The following is a 22,814-nucleotide window of genomic DNA, read 5'->3' as shown; positions in this document are numbered from 1 at the left end:
AAAGAAGAAATGCTGCCAGAGTAAACAGCTTTCTTTGGAACATAAGATGCCCCTGACTTTTAGGAATGTTAAAGTGATGTTGGACAAAACTGCATCTTAAAAATCAATAAAATATAGTGTATATGAAAAGTGCTTTGCTACCTAAGCCTCAGGAGTCCTATTTAATCGTTATTATATGAGTCAAGGCAGGGAAACAAAGTTGTCAGAATAAATACCAGTGGGAAGCAGAGGCCCTGCAGGATGAGAGAACAGGTAGCTGCCAGGAGAAAGAGAAGTGCCTCTGTTCACAGAGAGGTGGCTCTCAGTGGCTCTCTGCTCCGCACTTGGCTTTCCATGTGCACACGGGAGTCTGCCTGGGGAGTCCTTGCTCTCAGGTACAGCTGACTTTGAGAGGAATCACCAAGTTATTTTCTCTGTTCAATGTATGGATTTTCCTCTGTTTTAGATTTTATTGGTTTAGAACTTGAAATTCTTTTTTTTTTTTAAGATTTTATTTATTGTAGAGAGAGAGAGTATGTGTGCGAGTGGAGGGAGGTGCGAAGGGAGAGGGAAAGAAAAAAATCTCTAGCAGACTCCCCGCTGAGTTTGGAGCCCAGTGCAGGGCTCGATCTCGCGACCCTGAGATCATGGCCTGAGCTGAAATCAAGAGACTCTTAACTGACTGAGCCACCCAGGCGCCCCTGAAACTTGCAGATTTCTTAACAACCCTTGGTTAACTCTCATTGTTTTAAGTGCAGACTTGAGCAAGGCTTCAGCCAGCCTGAGCCCCACTTGTAGCAGCACGGGTTTCAGCATTGTCCTTTCCCAGAGTGACCTCTTGTAATTGGAAAGGAATTTAGTCCTGTTTGCTGTTGATGTTAGACTTCTCTGCTCTTCACTAAGGTCATTTTTTATTCAAGAACGCGTTTGCAGGGCACCTGCCTGGCACAGTTGGTTGAGCATTGGACTCTTGGTTTCAGCTCAGGTTTTGGTCTCAGGGTCGTGAGATCGACCCCCGTATCGGGCTCCATGCTCAGTTGGAGTCTGCTTGAGATTCTTTTTCTGTCTCTCAAAAAATAAATAAATCTTAAACAAAACCAAACCGAATGTGTTTTGCTCACATAGGAGTTTGGGTTAGTTCTTACTTTCTTCAGGTAGTGTAGTTTCACTTCAGGAAAATGGTGACATCGTTCTTTAACTTGTCTCCATGCTTCCCCTTGGTGCACTGGAACATTGAGCTTACAAGTATATGTCAATTACATCTCAAAAAAGCAGGCAGGGTGGGGGTAGTTTATTTCTTAGACACCACTAGGTGAGACAGAACAATTCACCCTAACGAAGAAAAGCTTCAGAATAGCCCTAGTTGAAAAAGATGTTTTCCAAATAACTCTTTGCTGAAAGTAAAGTTGCATTTTGTTTTGTTTTGAAAAACACCCCTTTAAAAATGTGAAAATCATTCTAGCTAGAGTCTCCTCACTCCTATTCGAAACATACGTGTAGAAGGCTGCTTATTATGACTGAGGCTCCTTGAGGAAGTGGCTGGTTCTAAAAGCTGGAGTGGGGAAGATAGAAGAAAAGCCTGGAGCTTCTGGTAGTGCCAGAAAATGAGACAGTGTTGGAGAAAGGGAAAGATGGGGTATGTCCAAAAGACCCAGTAGTCAACTTGAAAGAGCTGCCAGGGGCCAAAGCTGGAACAATTTGAGCTACAAAATAATTTTAATAATGGATTATAACCCAAAAAATATAAAATGTCTGTGAGTCCATAACTAAATAAATGACCAGATAAATAATTGAGGGAGAAGGGACAAATCTTCCTTATGGAAGAATTCCAGGTAATAAGTGTAGAAGGAATGAGGGAATAGAAGATCACCATTAGAACGTCCATAGTGGCAATTACTGCAGGTAAAGCGAGGAGACAAATGTGAAAATAAGTGTGTCAAACTTTAGGCAGACACAGGGTATTTGCACAGCCCCAGAGTGTCTCCCAAATATGAATTACTGTGGCAGTTTTAACATATGTCTACAAATTCTATAGTATTCTTCCAAGGAGTGCAGCTTAAATCAAGTGAATTCAATCACGCTTTATTCCTCAGCGAAAATTAAAACAGGCAAGTTGGTTATTGTGGATAATGCTCTACAGCCAGGTCAGCAAACTACAGCTGGTGGGCCAAATCCAAACCACCTGTTTTTGTAAATAAACGTTTTACTGGCACACAGCCAGCGTGCCTGGACTTTGTCACCCACTTTTAAGGAATACATGAAGGGGAAAAGTGGTAACTTCCCAGTGGTGACACCTGGGCCAAGAGGTGGGGGTTCACGTCCCTGGGAGTAAGTTGTGTCTGCTGACGTGATGTGACGAGAAGAGTAGTTGGCTCTGGTATTCTAGATTCTTTGTACCCATCCGTAGCCTCAGTCCAGTCATCCGGCAGAAAACATCAGGCAACCCAAACTGAGGAGCATTCTACAAAATGCTGACCGGCACTCTTCGAAAGTGTCCAGGTGACAACACTCGAGGGAAGACTGAGGAAGGTCAGGGCCTGGAGGAGTCAAAGGGATGAGAGGAGTGAGTTCGGCACTGGTAGCCTGGGTTGGATCCCGGAAGAGAAAAGGGATGTGGGAAAACTGGGGGAAACCTGAGTCAAGTTGCAAGTTCAGTTAGTAGTGTTGTACTGCCGTTTTGTGGTCTTAGTTTTGATCACTTAGCTGTGGGGACATAAGATTTGGAAGCCTGGTGAAGGGTGTATGGGGGTGCTCAGGGTGTCCCTGCAGCACCTCTGTAAATTGAAGATTGTTTCTGTGTTCAAAGTTTTTTTTTTTAAAACCCTGACTTCTTATCCTGGATTGGTCATCTACTTTCTCTTGAGCGTCTAGGCATTATTTTCTTAATTCTTGGGTGGGGAAATCTATTGATTTGATTTGCGTGTTAAAGTTGATTTTGGAATGTCTGTGTTGTTAATATTCTTTATATGTTAATAGTTCTTTCTCTTTTCAGGGGAGGCACCTGCTGCAGAAGTCTCATCTTTTGTGATCCTGTCTGTGTGCAGTTTACTGGTATTAATAGTGTTAATTGCAAACTGTGTATCCTGCTGTAAGGACCCGGAAATAGACTTCAAGGTGAGCACAGATGGTGGGAACACTTAGAAATCATCCTCTGATACATTTATCAGTAGATGGGCTGCGTATCACAGTCCCTCGGGAGCAGGGGTGGGCAGCATTTTTCTGTAAGGGCCAGATAGTAAATATATTCTGCCATTGTGAATGGGCGATCCTGGGGGGCTGGATGGTCTCTGTCATGGCCACGCGGCTTTGATCTGCCGTTGTAGCGATGCCTCAACATGGGCATGAGACATGAAACCACATGGTTGTGGCTGTGTGCCAGTAAAACTTTTTTTACAAAAACAGGTGGTTTGGATTTGGCCCACCAGCTGTAGTTTGCTGACCTGGCTGTAGAGCATTGTTCACAATAACCACTTGCCTGTTTTAATTTTCGCTAAGTGAGGAATAAAGCGTGATTGAATTCACTTGCTCTAAGGCCTGTAAGGAAGAGCAGGCTGATTTTTTTTCTTTTTTTCCCTTCAGCTTTTATATGCTGGTGCATTGTGGTTGTTAAGATTATCAAGGCCAAGGGATCCCCCAGTGTGTTTTGTGTATGGGAAAGAACATCTTTCATTTTACCTGAACCCTTGAGTTCTCTGATGGGGAGAAAGAATGGTACCACTTGTAAAGTCTGGTGGGGGTCGGGGCTGGCGGGGAGTACTGTAGAGGGGCTGTTTTAGCTGCAGATGCGTGGAATCTGCTGGGAACCAAGTGGGGTATCCCGCTCTAGAACTTACCACATGCCTGCTGGTGTGCACTAGAGCTCAGCCAATGCTTGTTAAAGAGGAATACTTGAGAAAGAAGGAATGTATGCAGATAAAATGATCCTTAATGTCCAGCCCTGCCCGTTGTCCTGGGGGCTGTCCTGGGGGCCCTGAGGGCCACTGGTTCAAATTGGGGTAAAAAACTGTCTTCTAGCTACAACCCTCTTTTTAGTGGACACATGAACCTTCTTGGTAGACCTCACACCTGTTTCTGTGTTTTCTTTACCTTGAACCTGACAGCAGCTCCGAGAGATAAGGAGATGTATTGTCCTTTTGGCTTGAGGAAAGATGAGAGCAGAGGGAGGCTGGAGGAAAAGACTTACTAGCACAGGCCATATTCCTTAGAAGATTCTACTTCAAACAACTGTAGGATTTTATTCACAACTTCAGGCCCCAGGCCCTAGAATCACTACAGACACTTCTGTGACTGCATGGAGGCACAGTATCTCTGTCCCTTGACCCTCAGTCTTGCTGAGGGACTGTGTACAGACACGTTGTCTTTTGAGGACAAAGATAAAGTGATCAGTGCTGAGACTGAAATCCAGGCTCTTATGTGTTGTGATACTGCATTCTTGCCTTAGATTGTTCTGACCCAACTGGGTCTCAGTATTGACCCAGGGAGTTTGTTGTGATGTAGATTCTGGGACTCAGTGTTTCTGTCGAGCTTACCAAGGTGGTTCTGGTACAGGTGGCCCTGGGACCACACTGCATAGAGGATCCTCTCCAGCTGTGTAAACCATGACTGAAGGCGAGTGTCCACTCCTTTAGATTTAGAACTGTGTGGTGTTAGAGACTCTGTCCCTTGGAAGTCGTGTTACAGATCAGGAAGCTGCTGCCTGGCAGAGGAAGCAACTTGCCGGAGTGTATCTGGGCAGCCCCTGGCATAACTAGAAAAGTGACCCAGTCTTCTCTCTAGCCCCAAGTTTATTATTTTGCTGTTTTACTCCTCTGAATCTTTATAGAGTCATTGGCTGCCTAATGGTATATCATGCTGCTGCCAGAGTTTTGAGTGGCATTGTTTTTAAGGTAGAAGTGATGGATAAAGTCTTTTTTTTTTTTTTTAAGATTTATTTATTTTAGAGAGAGAGGGAGATGGAGTGAGAGAGCGGGTGGGAGGGGCAAAGGAAGAGAGAGAGAGAGAAACCCAAGCAAACTCCATGCTCAGCATGCAGCCCAACACAGGGCTTGATCTCACAACCCCAAGATCAGACCTGAGCCGAAACCAAGAGTCGGATGCTCAACCGACTGTGCCACCCAGACACCCCAAGTCTTTTTTAATGAGAGTAGCTTTACGAATGTCCAAAGGGGAATTGAGTAAAGCTCTTCCATTCAGAGGTGCTTCATGGATTGAAGTTATGGTACCTTGTTTGTCCTACCCCCTCCCCTGTTACGAATAGCAATAAATGTCCTAATGCGTTTGACAACATAGGTGACATATGAAGGTAATGTTCTCCCACATGCATGTGAGAACTTACATATTATATCAGAGAAATCTACCCTTACAACTTCTGGTTTTTCCCTCATAGGGGTTATGGGGTGCAGCCAGGGGATGAGGTAGAAAAGGAAAATTAAAAGAAGGGTATTCTGTAGAGGAATGGAAAACAGTCTTGTTCACTGATCTATTCTCAGTTTCTGTTACGGTGCCTGGTGGGTAATACTCATTAGTTATCTGAGCGAATGAATGACCTTGATCATCGTCTGTATGAATGTTAAATTAACACGGACACCAAGGAAGACACAGCTCACTGGAATGGTGACAGCAGGAGTCGGGCTAGCTTTCTGCTGCAGAGTCACTGAAAAGACTCCCGCAGCTTTACGGGCACAGCGTCAGTTCTAAAATCGCCATCTTCAGAAAAACCAGACGTTCTTTGTGTGTTAGCAGTACTTATGTGTGGGGCGCCTGGGTGGCTCAGTCGGTTAGGCGTCTGCCTTCGGCTCAGGTCATGATCCCGGGGTCCTGGGATCGAGTCCCACATTGGGCTCCTTGCTCGGCAGGAGGTTTGCTTCTCCCTCTGCTGCTCCCCCTGCTTGTGCTTTCACAGTCTCTCGCTCTCTCTCTCTCTGGCAAATAAATGGATAAAATCTTTAAAAAAACAAAACAAAACAGTACATACATACTACACAGCTTTAGACTGACCTTCATTTAGACACCGATGATTTTTCTACCCAGTTCAGTAATTTTTCCATTGTTACTCTTCCCAGAGAAACAGGACTTCCTTCTTTTCCCAGTTTTTTAACTGTCCATATCTTGATTGAAATCCTATTTCAATTAGAAATGGGTATATGGTTTTAAAATAAAATGGATCTGTTTGTGGATTCAATATGCAAAGAGATTTGTGAGATTGAATAGTAAAGAAAAAAAGAATAGCTGAAGCTCCAGTAACTTAAAATTTCCAACCTGGAAGCGTATTTCCGTGTGAAGTTCCATGGTCATTTTAGAAAATTTTGCATTTAACTTCAAGCCATCAGTTGAAAAAAAAAGTTGCATAAAGTATGTATAATTTATTTTAAGCCTTAATGATTTTGCTATTTGGCATTGGAGAACACAATTATATATGCTTTTTGCTTAAGTAGGTACAAATTGGGGGAAAACTTTAAGGCCGTGTGTTTCAGATGAGTGAGTAAATGCTCATGTCTCAGATGTTAGCATATGTTTTTAATATTTGCTCTCAGACTGGTTTATATCCGATATAACATTGCTCCTCTTTTATTTTAGGAATTTGAAGATAATTTTGATGATGAGATAGATTTCACACCACCAGCAGAAGATACCCCCTCTGTTCAGTCCCCGGCAGAAGTTTTCACACTTTCAGTACCAAATATCTCACTACCAGCTCCATCCCAGCTCCAGCCTTCTGTAGGTAAGGCCTTACCTCCCAGCGTCATGTTTTTGTGAATCATTTCTCAGGGATGAGAGTGGGAACCTTGATGCTAATCATAAAATGCTTGGATTACCTGTCTTGTCTGCTTGCTTATTTCTCTTCTTCCTGCTGCCTGCAAAAGCTGAGTCCTTTGCTTTTGGACCCTGAGTCTGGTATCAGATTAAACTGGTCTCCTCTGTTCACTGAAGTGGAACTCTCACACAGAGCTCTTGGCCTTTGCTTGGGTAGTCCTCGACACTCACTGCTCGTCTTGCTGAGTAGGACGCTGCTGTTTTTCCCTGGGCTGTCCTGTGTTTGGGGAGGGCTGTTTATTTGGATATGTTAGTTGGATTGACTTTCATGCTGAGATAGAGGTTTGATTAGATGTTGATCGATTTATTATTATAAAATAGAATATGACTGGCAGTTGGAGAGTCCGGGATTGCTGAGCCTACCAAGAGAAGGCTGTGCTGTCTGCGTGCCGTCCCTCCTTCTCGTGGTTCCGCACCCAGCAGTGTAGGTTCAGGGCAGCATAAACCCAGCAGCTGATTGCACTGCTGTAGGCATGCATGACCGAAAGAAGACAGAAGATAAAATGTGACACAGCTGGTATATTTCCTATAAAATATCTGTACAGTTAGGTATATTTAATATGTGTAGGTTTTGCAGCATTAAAATACTAACATGTAGTATTTACCTGTAATTTTAGTAAATAACAATACCCTTCCTTCTACCAAAATAGTGAAATTTAATGGGAATCTAATATACCCTCCCTTGGGATCACTTAAGTAACCTAGGTATACTTCTCTCTAAACGGAAATATTTTCTCTTCTCTTCGCTTTCTTTCTTCCTTTCTTTTTATTTTTAAAGATTTTATTTATTTATTTCTCAGAGAGGAACAGAGACAGCACAAGCAGGGAGAGAGGGAGGCAGAGGGAGAAGCAGGCTCCCCGCTGAGCAAGGAGCCCGATGCGGGACTTGATCCCAAGATCCCGGGATCATGACCCAAGCCGAAGGCAACTGCTTAACCTACTGAGCCACCCAGGCGTCCCTTCTCTTTGCTTTCTTGATCATAGACTTTCCTATATACTTAAGGGAGGCCCTGAGAGACTTTCTAGGGCTTTTACCATTTTGGAGTCTTAACACTCATGAATTCATTTCAAGTAATAGAATCCTAACTCAGATCAGCATGTACAGAAGGGGGACTTTTTTTGACGCTGGAACCAGGCAATGGGAAGAGTAGGGGTTAGGAGGACCTTAGAGGCAACTGGAGCTGGGAACTTGGACACCATCGTGCTTTTCGTTCACTCCTTGTTTCTCTCCTCTTTGCATGTTGGCTGAAATCCCGCACACCAGCTTCTTTCCTCAGCTTGGAGCATAGCTGCTGCCAACGCCAGGTTCAGATCCTTGTAGCTTTACTACCAAAGGAGCTTCTCTTTCCTCAGACCAGAAAGAAAACCCTTGGCGAGCCATTCTGGTTGGCTTCCCCCGAGTCTGACAGTGTTGACCCCTCCCTGTGGGCAGGAAGCCACGACAGAGAAGAGCCTGATGACTTCTGTCCAAGACATAGTGGGGATGGACCAGGGCACAGTCATGGGCACAGCCAAAATGGTAGTGACCTGGACAGCCATCCTCATTACATTCATACACCTTTCTGTGTTTCTCGAGCCCTCTATTCCAAATTCCTTCTTAATAGGAAGAAATTCTTTCCAATTTCTCTGCATAGAATAGTCACAGAATATTTTTATGATCTTGGGATGGAAGAGGGCTTTCCAAGCTTGACACCAAATGCAGAAACATAAAGGAAAATATTGGCAAATAGGTTTCAAAAAATTAAATATTCTTTATGGAAAAAGACACCATAAACAAATTTGACCAAGTAGCAAAAATATTTGTAAACTACAAAGAATGTCTAAGAAAAAAAAAAACCAACCCTGTTGTATATTAGTATATACTAAGGTTACAAACAAATGTATAAGAAGAACACTTCAATAGGAAAGAATAAGTCAAGGATGTGAAAGGAGAAATTCATGAAAAGAAATTCAAATGGCCAATAAAAAATAGGAATTCCGCTATTAATTAAAGAAATACAGGGGTAGCTCAGTTGTTAAGCGTCTGCCTTTGGCTCAGGTCATGATCTTGGTCCTGGGATCGAGCCCCACATCGGGCTCCCTGCTCCGCGGGAAGCCTGCTTCTCCCTCTCCCACTCCCCCTGCTTGTGTTCCCTCTCTCGCTGTGTCTCTCTCTGTCAAATAAATAAATAAAATCTTAAAAAAAAAAAAACAAACATAAGATGATAACAGCTAAACAAAGATGAGAAGAAAGGATGCTAGGTGGTGATGGGTTGAGGAGTGTGTGTGGGAAACAGGCCCTTGGATACTCCCTGCTAGCGGGACTGTAAATTGATAGAGACATTCTTCCCTGAGGGTAGTCTGACAGTATGTATCCAAATGTAAGATGTATTTACCCTTGATCCTGCAGTTCCACACTCAGTAGTTTATTTAGATCAGTATGCAAATAAATATCTACAAAGGAATTTATTGCAGCATCAGATTAAATGTCTGTCAGTATGTAACTTGTTAAAATATGGTAAGTCCATACAATGGAGTATTATGTAGTCCTGTGAAAGGAGGAAAGGTATTTGTGATATATTAAGTGAGAAAAGTATACCATATATTCAAGAGCAAATCTAGAAGAAACTCTACATGTTTTTTCCTTTTTAAAATGTATTTTATTTTACGAATAGATAATATAGTCATACAGTTGAAAAATCAAAACATACAAAGGTATATAGAGTGAAAAGCCTCTAATCTTTGAATCTGACCTCAGCTCCTACCCCCACTGTCTGTCTGTCCGTAACTACTCTTCTTGGTTTCTTATACATCTTTCTGGACTTTATTGATGTAAATATTCGCATTTATGTGCCCCCCCACACACCCCCTACCCCCCCCCCGCCATCACCAAAACACACTTTTTTTACTCATAGGGGCATGGTAAATACATTATTCCGCATCTTGCTTTTTTCACTTACAGATGTACCTTAGAGATCTTTCCGTATGCATAAAGAGAGCTTGTTTATTCCTGCTTACAGTTTCTATTTAAATTGTATGGACTTAGCACAATTTATTTAACCTATTGATGGATATTTGGGTTGTTTCTAATCTTATGCTCTTATTTCTAATCTTATGCTATTAAAAATAAAGCTTGTACGTATGTTGGTTTTCACATTGATGTTGGGCTGCTATATTTGTAGAATAAATTTTCAGAAGCAGTCAAAGAGTACATAATTTTGGGGGATATTGCCAGCTTACCCTCCACAAGGAGTTGTGTTAATTTATGTTCCTTCTATTTGTGTGTCAAATGGTATATGTTACTACTATTGAAGCTAAGTTGGTATCAGTTCAAATTAGATTATTATAAATTTAGGGTGATAACTGTAATCTCCATGGTAACCACTAAGAACATAACTAGTAAATATGGAAACAGAAAATGAAGAAATCAAAATGTACACTAAAAAAAAATTAGTCAAATATACACGAAAAAAGAATTTTTTGATGTTTCCTGATTTTAATATAGCCAAATTTAACAGCCCCTTAAGCTAGAAATGTAATATCTCTTTTTTGTAATTTTTATAATTTTTTTAAATTTTTAATTTTTTTAAAGATTTTATTTATTTATTTGTCAGAGGAGAGAGTGTACAAGCAGGAGGAGTGGCAGACAGAGGGAGAGGGAGAAGCAGGCTCTCCGGGTCTCGATCCCGGGACACTGAGATCATGACCTGAACCGAAGGCAGACGCTTAACCATCTGAGCCACCCAGGTGTCCCTTTTTTTTTTTTAATTCTTAAAATTATTATTTTTTTTAAGAGTTAGAGCTTTTTTTTTTTTTTTAAAGAGTTAGAGCTTTTTATGTCTTAAATCCTTTCCTATTCTGTGGTCAAAATGATGCTTAACTACTTTTTCTTCCTACACTGTTTTAAGGTTTTGCTTTAACATTTAAATTGATTTAAATCCATAACCCATCCTGAGTTAAATTTTTAAAAATTTTTTGTTATGTTAATCACCACGTATCACATCATTAGTTTTTGATGTAGTGTTCCATGATTCGTTGTTTGTGCATAACACCCAGTGCTCCACGCAGAACGTGCCCTCTTTGATACCCATCACCAGGCTAGCCCATCCCCCCACCCTCCCCCCTCTAGAACCCTCAGTTTGTTTTTTAGAGTCCATTGTCTCTCATGGTTCGTCTCCCCCTCCAATTTCCCCCCTTTCATTCTTCCCCCTCCTGCTATCTTCTTTTTTTTTTTCTTAACATATATTGCATTATTTGTTTCAGAGGTACAAATCTGTGATTCAACAGTCATGCACAATTCACAGCGCTCACCATAGCACATACCCTCCCTGATGTCTATCACCCAGCCACCCCATCCCTCCCACCCCACCCCCACTCCAGCAACCCTCAGTTTGTTTCCTGAGATTAAGAATTCCTCATATCAGTGAGGTCATATGATACATGTCTTTCTCTGATTGACTTATTTCACTCAGCATAACACCCTCCAGTTCCATCCACGTCGTTGCAAATGGCAAGATCTCATTCCTTTTGATGGCTGCATAATATTCCATCGTATATATATACCACATCTTCTTTATCCATTCATCTGTCGATGGACATCTTGGCTCTTTCCATAGTTTGGCTGTTACAGACAGTGGTGCTATAAACATCGGGATGCACATATCCCTTTGGATCCCTACATTTGTATCTTTGTGGTAAATACCCAGTAGTACAATTGCTGGATCGTATGGTAGCTCTATTTTCAACCGTTTGAGGAAACTCCATACTGTTTTCCAGAGGGGTTGCACCAGCTTGCATTCCCACCAACAGGGTAGGAGGGTTCCCCTTTCTCCGCATCCCTGCCAACATCTGTCATTTCCTGACTTGTTAATTTTAGCCATTCTGACTGGTGTGAGGTGGTATCTCATTGAGGTTTTGATTTGGATTTCCCTGATGCCGAGCGATGTGGAGCACTTTTTCATGTGTCTGTTGGCCATTTGGATGTCTTCTTTGGAAAAATGTCTGTTCATGTCTTCTGCCCATTTCTTGATTGGATTATTTGTTCTTTGGGTGTTGAGTTTGATAAGTTCTTTATAGATTTTGGATACTAGCCCTTTATCTGATATGTCATTTGCACATCCTTCTCCCATTCTGTTGGTTGTCTTTTGGTTTTGTTGACGGTTTCTTTTGCTGTGCAAAAGCTTTTTATCTTGATGAAATCCCAATAGTTCATTTTTGCCCTTGCTTCCCTTGCCTTTGGCGATGTTTCTAGGAAGAAGTTGCTGTGGCTGAGGTCGAAGAGGTCGCTGCCTGTGTTCTCCTTTAGGATTTGGATGGACTCCTGTCTCACGTTTAGGTCTTTCAACCATTTGGAGTCTATTTTTGTGTGTGGTGTAAGGAAATGGTCCAGTTTCATTCTTCTGCATGTGGCTGTCCAATTTTCCCAACACCATTTGTTGAAGAGACTGTCTTTTTTCCATTGGACATTCTTTCCTGCTTTGTCAAAGATTAGTTGACTACAGAGTTGAGGGTCCATTTCTGGGCTCTCGATTCTGTTCCATTGATCGATGTGTCTGTTTTTGTGCCAGTACCATACTGTCTTGATGATGACAGCTTTGTAATAGAGCTGGAAGTCTGGAATTGTGATGCCGCCAGCTTTGCTTTTCTTTTTCAACATTCCTCTGGCTATTTGGGGTCTTTTCTGGTTCCATACAAATTTTAGGAAAATTTGTTCCATTTCTTTGAAAAAAGTTGACGGTATTTTGATGGGGATTGCATTGAATGTGTAGATTGCTCTAGGTAGCATTGACATCTTCACAATATTTGTTCTTTCAGTCCATGAGCATGGAACGTTTTTCCATTTCTGTGTGTCTTCCTCAATTTCTTTCATGAGTATTTTATAGTTTTCTGCGTACAGATTCTTTGCCTCTTTGGTTAGATTTATTTCTAGGTATCCTATGGTTTTGGGTGCAGTTGTAAATGGGATCGACTCCTTAATTTCTCTTCCTTCTATCTTGCTGTTGGTGTATAGGAATGCCACTGATTTCTGTGCATTGATTTTATATCCTGCCACTTTACTGAATTCCTGTATGAGTTCTAGCAGTTTTGGGGTGGAGTCTTTTTGGGTTTTCCACATAAAGTATCATATCATCTGCAAAGAGTGAGAGTTTGACTTCTTTGCCGATTTGGATGCCTTTCATTCCTTTTTGTTGTCTGATTGCTGTGGCTAGGACTTCTAATACTGCGTTGAATAGCAGTGGTGAGAGTGGACATCCCTGCCGCATTCCTGTCCTTAGGGGGAAAGCTCTCAGTTTTTCCCCATTGAGAATGATATTCGCTGTAGGTTTTTCATAGATGACTTTTATGATACTGAGCTATGTAACCTCTATCCCTATGCTCTGAAGAGTTTTGATCAAGAAAGGATGCTGTACTTTGTCAAATGCTTTTTCTGCACCTGTTGAGAGGATCATATGATTCTTGTTCTTTCTTTTGTTAATGTATTGTATCACGTTGGTTGATTTGCGGATGTTGAACCAACCTTGCAGCCCAGGGATAAATCCCACTTGGTCGTGGTGAATAAGCCTTTTAATGTACTGTTGGATGCTATTGGCTAGTATGTTGGTGAGAATTTTTGCATCCATGTTCATCAAGGATATTGGTCTGTAATTCTCCTTTTTGATGGGGTCTTTGTCTGGTTTGGGGATCAAGGTAATGGTGGCCTCATAAAACGAGTTTGGAAGTTTTCCTTCCATTTCTATTTTTTGGAACAGTTTCAGGAGAATAGGTATTAATTCTTCTTTAAATGTTTGGTAGAATTCCCTTGGGAAGCCATCTGGCCCTGGGCTTTTGTTTGTTGGGAGATTTTTTTTTTTTTTTTTTAAGATTTTATTTATTTATTTGAGAGAGAGAGAATGAGAGATAGAGAGCACGAGAGGGAAGAGGGCCAGAGGGAGAAGCAGACTCCCTGCCGAGCAGGGAGCCCGATGTGGGACTTGATCCTAGGACTCCAGGATTATGACCTGAGCCGAAGGCAATCGCTTAACTGACTGAGCCACCCAGGCACCCTGTTGGGAGATTTTTGATGACTGCTTCAATTTCCTTAGTGGTTATAGGTCTGTTCAGGTTTTCTATTTTTTCCTGGTTAAGTTTTGGTAGTTGATACATCTCTAGGATAATGCATCCATTTCTTCCAGGTTATCTAATTTGCTCGCATATAGTTGCTCATAATATGTTCTTATAATTGTTTGTATTTCTTTGGTGTTGGTTGTGATCTCTCCTCTTTCATTTATGATTTTCTTGATTTGGGTCATTTCTCTTTTCTTTTTGATCAGTCTGGCCAGGGGTTTATCAATCTTGTTAATTCTTTCAAAGAACCAGCTCCTAGTTTTGTTGATCTGTTCTACTGTTCTTTTGGTTTCTATTTCATTGATTTCTGCTCTGATCTTTATTATTTCTCTTCTCCTGCTGGGTTTAGGCTTTATTTGCTGTTCTTTCTCTAGCTCCTTTAGGTGTAGGGTTAGGTTGTGTATTTGAGACCTTTCTTGTTTCTTGAGAAAGTCTTGTATTGCTATATACTTTCCTCTCAGGACTGCCTTTGCTGCATCCCAAAGATTTGAACAGTTGTGTTTTTACTTTCATTGGTTTCCATGAATTTTTTTTAATTCTCCTTTAATTTCCTGGTTGACCCATTCATTCTTTAGTAGGATGCTCTTTAGCCTCCACGTATTTGAGTTCTTTCCGACTTTCCTCTTGTGATTGAGTTCTAGTTTCAAAGCATTGTGGTCTGAAAATATGCAGGGAATGATCCCAATCTTTTGGTACCGGTTGAGACCTGATTTGTGACCTAGGATGTGATCTATTCTTGAGAATGTTCCATGGGCACTAGAGAAGAACGTGTATTCCGTTGCTTTGGGATGGAATGTTCTGAATATGTCTGTGAAGTCCATTTGGTCCATTGTGTCATTTAAAGTCTTTATTTCCTTGTTGATCTTTTGTTTAGATGATCTGTCCATTTCAGTCAGGGGCTGTTAAAGTCCCCCACTACTGTTGTATTGTTGTCAATGTGTTTCTTTGCTTTTGTTATTAATTGCCGTATATAATTGGCTGCTTCCATGTTGGAGCATAGATATTTACAATTGTTAGATCTTCTTGTTGGATAGACCCTTTAAGTAGGATATAGTGTTCTTCTTCATCTCTTTTTACAGTCTTTGGTTTAAAATCTAATTTGTCTGATATAAGGATTGCCACCCCAGCTTTCTTTTGGTGTCCATTAGCATGGTAAATGGTTTTCTACCCCCTCACTTTCAATCTGGGAGTGTTGGGTCTAAAATGAGTCTTGCAGACAGCATATGGATGGGTCTTGTTTTTTAATCCAATCTGATAGCCTGTGTCTTTTGGGGCATTTAGCCCATTTACATTCAGGGTAACTATTGAAAGGTATGAATTTAGTGCCATTGTATTTCCTGTAAGGTGACTGTGACTGTATATTGTCTGTGTTCCTTTCTGGTCTATGCTGCTTTTAGGCTCTCTCTTTGCTTAGAGGACCCCTTTCAATATTTCTTGTAGGGCTCGTTTCGTGTTTGCAAATTCCTTTAGTTTTTGTTTGTCCTGGAAGCTTTTTATCTCTCCTTCTATTTTCAGTGATAACCTAGCTGGATATAGTATTCTTGGCTGCATATTTTTCTCGTTTAGTGCTCTGAATATATCATGCCAGTCCTTTCTGGCCTGCTAGGTCTCTGTGGATAGGTCTGTTGCCAGTCTAATGTTTCTACCATTATAGGTTACATATCTCTTCCCCTGAGCTGCTTTCAGGATTTTCTCTTTGTCTCTGAGACTTGCAAGTTTTACTATTAGATGTCGGGGTGTTGACCTATTTTTATTGATTTTCACAGGGGTTCTCTGTGCCTCCTGGATTTTGATGCCCGTTTCCTTCCCCACGTTAGGGAAGTTCTCTATTATAATTTGCTCCAATATACCTTCTGCCCCTCTCTCTCTTTCTTCTTCTTCTGGGATCCCAATTATTCTAATGTTGTTTCGTCTTATGGTATCGCTTCTCTCTCAAATTCTGCCCTTGTGATCCAGTAGTTGTTTATCTCTCTTTTTTCTCAGCTTCTTTATTTTCCATCATTTGGTCTTCTATATCGCTGATTCTCTCTTCTGCCTCATTTATCCTGGCAGTTAGTGCCCCCATTTTTGATTGCACCTCATTAATAGCCTTTTTGATTTTGACTTGGATTTTAGTTCTTTTATTTCTCCAGAAAGGGTTTCTCTAATAACTTCCATGCTTTTTTCAAGGCCAGCTATTATCTTTAAAATCATGATTCTGAACCCTAGGTCCGACTCGTACTAATGTCCGTATTGAGTAGGTCCCTGGCAGACGGTACTACCTCTTGTTCTTTTTGTTGAGGTGATTTTTTCCGTCTTGTCATTTTGTCCAGAGGAGAATAGATAAATGAGAGAACAAGATGCTAACAGGGTAACAATGTCCCCAGAAAATATACTCTAAACAAATCAGAAAAGACCTGAAACCAGGGGGAAAGAAAGGGAAAGAAATAAAAAAGAGAAAAAAAAGAAAAAGAAAAAGATAAAAACAAAGAAAAGCAGAACAAAACAAAAAAAGAACAGAATATGATCAAATATGATCAGGCGGGTGCATAGATCAATGCCACAGACTAGATTTTGGGTGTATTTTGGTCTGTTAGAAGAAAGCGCCTCCCAAAATTTTGAAGGAAGAAAGACTTATATATGTACAAAATAAGGGTTGATACGATGAAGGGATGGAATATGACTGTAAAGATGAAAATTATAAAAAAATTTATAAGAGGAATTGATAAGTTTGAAAAAAGAAAGAGGATTTAAAAAAAAGGAAAAAAAGGGGGAGAGAATGTGATCAGGCAGGAGACTAGAACAAAGCCATACGCTAGAGATTTAGGGTATATTTTGATCTGTTAGAAGAAACTGTATCTCAAAATTTTAAAGAGAGAACAACATATATATATGCCAAAAATAAGGGTAAGTACTATGAAGGGCTAGACTATGATTCTAAAAATGAAAAATAAAAATTTTTTTTAAAAAAGAGATTGATAAGATATTGGTTGAAAAAGGGAAAAAGAAAAATTCAAAAAAAAGTTAAAAAAATTAACTTTGAAAGACTAAAGAATCATGGTAAAAAAGCCATGAATTATATGTGCAGTATTCCCCTAGCGCTGGAGTTCTCCCTTTCTCATTGATCGGTAAACTTGGTCTTGTCTGGCTGTTCTTGCTGATCTTCTGGAGGGGCCTGTTGCCGTGGTTCCCAAATGTCTTTCCCGGAGGCGGAATTGCCCCACCCTTGCCGGTCAGGGCTAAGTAACCTGCTTGGGTTTGCTCTCGGGAGCTTTCGTTGCCTGCAAGCTTTTGGTACAGCTTTGGAGGACGAGAGTGAAAATGGCGGCCTCCCAATCTCTGCCCCGGAGGAGCCGAGAACTCGGGACCCCACTCCTCAGTGCGCCCCCAGAGAAAAGCAGTCAATCACTCCCTTCTCCCCGGTCTCCGGCCATACTCCGTGCTCACACGGCCTGTGACCGAGCGTTTCTGTCTCTGGCACCCGACTCGGTGTGGAGTCTCCAAAACCAGCAGATCCCTGCGGTGCGCTGCCGCGCCGCCCCTCTCGGGGGAGGGAGGGGAGTCTCCCCGGATCTGCCGCTTGTTGGGTCCCTGCTGGAGAAGCAGTGGCCCCGACTGTGTCTCCAGTCACAGTTTATGGCAACCCCGAGGTGAGAGCCCATGCCTCGGCTCCGTCTCTGCAGCCGGCTTCCCCACTCTGATACTCAGGGGCTCTGCCGCACTCAGGCACCCCCGGTCTTTCTGTGACCCCGAGGGTCCTGAGACCACACTGTCCCGCGAGAGTTCCACCCCCTGCTTAGCCACTGGAGCCACGTCCCTCACTGGAGCCAACTTCTAAACGTTCCGATTTTGTGCTCCGCGGCTCTATCACTTGCCAGAAGTGGCCAACGAGGCCCCCTCCGCCTTCGTCTATCCTCCCGAATATCGCCTCAGGTTCACTTCACACGTCCTACCTTCCAGTAAGTGGTCGCTTTTCTGTTCAGAGAGTTGTTGCTATTCTTTTCTTGGATCTCCTGTTGAGTTCGTAGGTGTTCAGAATGGTTTGATCCCTGTCTGGCTGAATTCCTCAGACCAGACAAAATCCAGGTCTCCTACTCCAACACCATCTTGCTCTGCCCAAACCTGAGTTAATTTTTGAGTATGGTGTTAAAGAATCCATGAATCTTTTTGGTAGATTACTGTGTTTTTCTCAGCTTTCTTCACTGATTGGTCCTTCTCTTCCTCTCGCTTTTTAGTTCCATATGTAGGGGCACCTGGGTGGCTCAGTCAGTTAAACGTCTGCCTTTGGCTCAGGTCATGATCCCGGAGTCCCAGGATTGAGCCCCACGTTGGGCTCCCTGCTCAGCGGGGAGTCTGCTTCTCACTCTGCCCCTCTCTCTCAAGTAAAAAAACAAAAAACACCATTTGTGTTGTGTCTGTTGTAGGCCTTCTATTCTATTTCAGTAATTTGTCAATTCCTTGTTCCAGTACAACATTGTCTTAATTATTTAATAGTTTCACAATAATGATGTGATTTGCAAGTTTTTCTCCTATTCTGTAGTTTGTCTTTTCACTCTTTTGGTAGTGTCCTTTGATACACAAAAGTTTTAAATTTTGATGATGTCCAATTTATTTTTTTCTTTTGTTGCTTGTGCTTTTAGTGTCATACTTAAGAAACTTTTGTCAAACTCAAGGTCATGAAGATTTGCACCAATGTTGTCTTCTATGATTTTTATAGTTTTAGTTTTGAAATTTGGGTCTTTGACCCATTAGTATTTGTATATGGTGTGAAGTAAGGTTCCAGGTTCATTGTTTTACAGGTGGATAGCTAGTTGCCCCAGCAACAATTTGTGAAGAGACTGTTCTTCCCCCATTGAATTGTCTTGGCACCTTGTTGAAAATCAGTTGACCATATTTGTTTGTGTTTATTTTGGGACTCTCAATCCCACTGATCTATATCTAGCCTTATTGCCAGTATCACCGTGTTTTGACTAGTATAGCTTTGTAGTGAGTTTTGGAATTGAGAAGTTTATGAATCTTCCAACTTTGTTTTTAAGAATGTTTTGGCTATTCAGAGTCCCTTGAAATTCTATATGATTTTTATTTTATTTATTTATTTATTTTTAAGATTTTATCTATTAGAGCGAGAGACAGCATAAGCAGGAGAGCAACAAGCAACGGAGAGGGAGAAGTAGACTTCCCACTGAGCAGGGATCCCGCGGCGTGGGGCTTAATCCCAGGACCCCAGGACCATGACCTGAGCCAAAGACCGACGCCCAACTGACTGAGCCACCCAGGTGGCCCCCCCATATGAATTTTAGGATCAGTTTTTCCATTTCTGCAAAATAAGCCATTAAGATTTGTGTGTGTGCCATTTTGATTTCCTTTTGTTTATATTTTTTAGATATTTTCTTGGGGATCATAATTATCTTCAATTTATAACAATTGTGTTTCAGTTGATACCAATTTTTAGCTTCAGTACCATATAAATAGTCGGCAATTCAGTCGAGTCCTTTTATGTCATCACAAATTACATCTTCAGATCTTGTGTTTCCATTAACATAGATTTATAATTTTTCATGTGTTTGTCTTTTCAATCATGTAGTAAATTAAAAGAGGAGCTACACACCAAAAGTACAATGATGCTGGCTTTTATAATTACCTGTGTAGTTTTACAAGTGATCTTTATTTGTTCATATGGCTTCCAGTTACTGTTTAGTGTCCTTTTACTTTATCCTGAAGGACTCCCTTTAACAGTTATTGTAGGGCAGGTATAGTGGCAGTAATCTCCCTAAACCTGTGTTTATCTGGAGATGTCTTACCTTCTCCTTCATTTTTTGGAAGATGGTTTTTGTCGGGTATAGAATTCTTGATTGACGGGTCATTTCTTTCAGCATGTCACTTGTGCCATCCCACTGCCTTTTGGCCTCCATGGTTTCTGGTGAGAAATCAGTTGTTAATCTTATCAAAGATCCCTTATATGTAGGAGTGGCTCCCTTTTGGTGCTTTCAAGATTCTCCATCTTTGGTTTTTGACAGTCTGATTATGATGTGTCTGAGTATGTGTTTGAGTTTATCTTACTTGGAATTTGTTGAACTTCTTGCATGTGTAGATTCATACCTTTTTCCAAATTGGGACATTTTTTACCATTATATCTTCAAATATTCTTTCTGCCCTCTTTCCCCCTCTTTTTCTGGGGCTCTCATGCGTATGTTGGTCCCTTTGGTGGTGTCCCGCAAGTCCCTTTGGAGCCTTTGCCCATTGATATTTTTTTTTCATTCTTTTTTCTTCTGCTCAGCTTGGATAATTGTATTTGAACTCTCTTCAAGGTCACGGCTGCTTCTGTCTGCTCCCATCTTTGGTTGAAACCCTCTAGTAAATTTTTTTGTTTCAGTTATTGTACTTTTTGGCTCCAAATTGGCATTTGGCTCCTTTTACTAATTTGAATCTCTTTATTGATCTTCTCCACTAATCAGGACAGCATTCTCCTGGTGTCCTTCAGTTCTTTTTCCATGATTTCCTTTTGCTCTTTGAGCGTGTTTAAGACAGTTGATTTAAAGTCTTGTCTGGTAAAGCCACTGTCTGTATTTTCTCAGGGACACTTTCTTTTACATTTTCTTTGTACCTATGAGTGGACCATGCTTTCTTGTTTCTTTGCATGTTTTGTACTTTTTTGTTGAAAATTGGACATTTTGAATAATATGTACTTAGAAGAAGAAAGAAAACAAAAACAAAATAAAAGTATTCTGTGGGTCTTTGCATATTAGCTCTGTGTTGGGATGCTCTTCACCCAGGCTACTTACAGCTCTGCCTTAGTCCTCACCTCCTGCTTGTGCTGGGCATGAAGCCTAGCTAGAGGTGTGAAAGTTATGTTCTTCTCAAGTCTTCTGTGAGTGCATGTCCTTCTCTGAGCATACAGGTGGCTCTCAAGGTTCCTCCATATATTGCAATAGCTTTTCAGAGCCCCTGTTCACCTCCCAAATCTCACTCCCCTGCTTTTCCGCTAAAGCTTTCAGCATGTCTCCTCTTTGCCTCTACTGTTGTATTTTGCCCCAGTGGAAGTGTCTCATTCATTTGGCTTTCACGGTTCTTGAGGAACACTCTGTCCTGATAGAGTTCTGAGTTTGGTGAAACCAAGGGAAGCCACTTGTGGCGGTCCCTCAGGGAAACTTCCAGTAAAAGGAAACACAGTTCTTTGGGAATAATAAGGTCTACTGTGCTCTGTCTGGACCTGGGACCCACAACGGAACATGTGTCATCATGAAGATCGCTGCTGCACGGGAGGTTGGGGGGGTGGGGCTATGATAAATTCAAAGACACAAAGAAATTCTACCCTGTTTCAGTGGCCTTTCTCCTGGTTTGATTTGGTTGCTGGAAATCTTTGTCTTCCAGAGTTCTGATAAGATTTGACACCAATAGATTTTGACAAGCTTTTCACCTGCACCTGCATGAAACTAAGGACTAAGTAAAAGCCATTGAAATGGTGATTAGTGGTTATAGGAGAGGGTTTAGATGAGAAAACACAGTGTAAAGTATTGAAGAATCAGGTAGGAAACCCATTCAAAAAAATATTGGTCAGTTTTAAAACTTGAAACCAGGGGCGCCTGGGTGGCTCAGTCGTTAAGCGTCTGCCTTCGGCTCAGGTAATGATCCCAGGGGCCTGGGATCGAGCCCTGCATCAGGCTCCCTGCTCGGCGGGAAGTCTGCTTCTCCCTCTCCCACTCCCCCTGCTTGTGTTCCCTCTCTCGCTGTGTCTCTCTCTCTGTCAAATAAATAAATAAAATCTTTAAAAAATAAATAAAACTTGAAACCATTTTTCAAACCATGAGTTTGAAAATGATGGTGTATATAAATTGATTTCTGCCTTTATTAGCACAAGCTTTAAATTTATGTTTGAGTTTATTCTTTAGATTATATATTTAATATTTATTTTATTTCACTTAAGTACCCATATTTATTTTTTATGTTCTTTTTCCTACAGAAGGTTTGAAGTCTCAAGTTGCCCGCCACAGTCTAAACTACATCCAGGAAATTGGAAATGGCTGGTTTGGAAAGGTAAAATGTTGTTCACATCTACTTTTTTTTCCCCTCTTAGTTATAATGTTTAGAATTTAAAGCTAATTAAGAGTTGTAGGACATTCCACATTCTCTTTAGTTGCTATGGTACCAGTTGAGTCTACTCTTTACACCCTGAAATCACATAGGATAGTGAGTTTCAGTGTTTCTAGGTGTATGCATTTTTCCAAGAAGTTCTTTTATTTATATATCAGATACTTTTCTAATTGTTGGCATAGAACAGTAAGAAGGGAAGAGAGACTGGAATTTTAGAAACTTTTTATCCTCCTCAAGGTAAATTGTTTTTTAATTCTTCTCCCTTTCTCCCCTCTTCTTCATTACAATACTTAAACCACTTTAGAACCGTAGATACGTAGTATTACTATTATGGAAACCATGGCAAAGAACTGTTCTCTTATTTCTCATAGCCTGTCAAGAGGCAAATAGAAACAGTGGTTTGTTGATCTTTTTACCAAGGGGTGTTCAGAAGGAATAATCTTATTACCATAGCCATTTCCATGGTGTAACTAGCAGTTGTTCTGTGTAAAAGGTTCCTGAGTGGCGATTGCATCGTAAGCAGGGTGGTCAAGGCAAGAAGAGGTACTTGCTCAGTGATGAGCTGTCTTACGCATCTTGTCTTTCCGTTCAGAGTTGTGGGTCAGAGCTCAGTCTTCGACGTCAGCCAACCCTTAGTAGTGACCACATCTTCTAAGCTGTTTAGCAAAACCTGTTGTGTATCACGCATTGGTTTTGGTGCTGAGGGTCCAGTGTGGAGGAAGGTAGGTGAAGCCCCGGCCTGTGTGGGGTTTTAGGAATGTGGCAACAAACAAAAGAGAACCCTTGCCCTGACAAAGCTGAAACCTCTAGCCGTGGCGGGGTGTTGGCGGGGTGTGGTGGCAGGTGATCAGACAGCAAACAATCAGGAG

At 41.3% G+C, this 22,814-nt stretch overlaps 1 protein-coding gene across 2 annotated transcripts in view; it reads left to right on the top strand.

The window, feature by feature from the left end:
* LMTK2 (lemur tail kinase 2) overlaps window positions 1–22,814 on the top strand; it is an 89,712-nt gene that overhangs the window by 19,108 nt on the left and 47,790 nt on the right. For both annotated transcript variants that reach the window (XM_088016713.1, XM_028088416.2), the window contains exons 2-4: window positions 2,972–3,093; window positions 6,556–6,700; window positions 21,815–21,888. In XM_088016713.1, the coding sequence (XP_087872839.1) occupies window positions 2,972–3,093; window positions 6,556–6,700; window positions 21,815–21,888 (341 nt within the window). The remainder of the gene's footprint in view (window positions 1–2,971; window positions 3,094–6,555; window positions 6,701–21,814; window positions 21,889–22,814) is intronic.

The sequence above is a fragment of the Eumetopias jubatus genome, unplaced genomic scaffold (assembly GCF_037043125.1).
Source record: "Eumetopias jubatus isolate StellerSeaLion01/CBP00866 unplaced genomic scaffold, mEumJub1_p1.0 scaffold_12, whole genome shotgun sequence".
Taxonomy (NCBI): domain Eukaryota; kingdom Metazoa; phylum Chordata; class Mammalia; order Carnivora; family Otariidae; genus Eumetopias; species Eumetopias jubatus.
The sequence above is the reverse complement of the archived record's forward strand: the minus strand, read 5'-3'. Positions and strand labels throughout refer to the sequence as shown.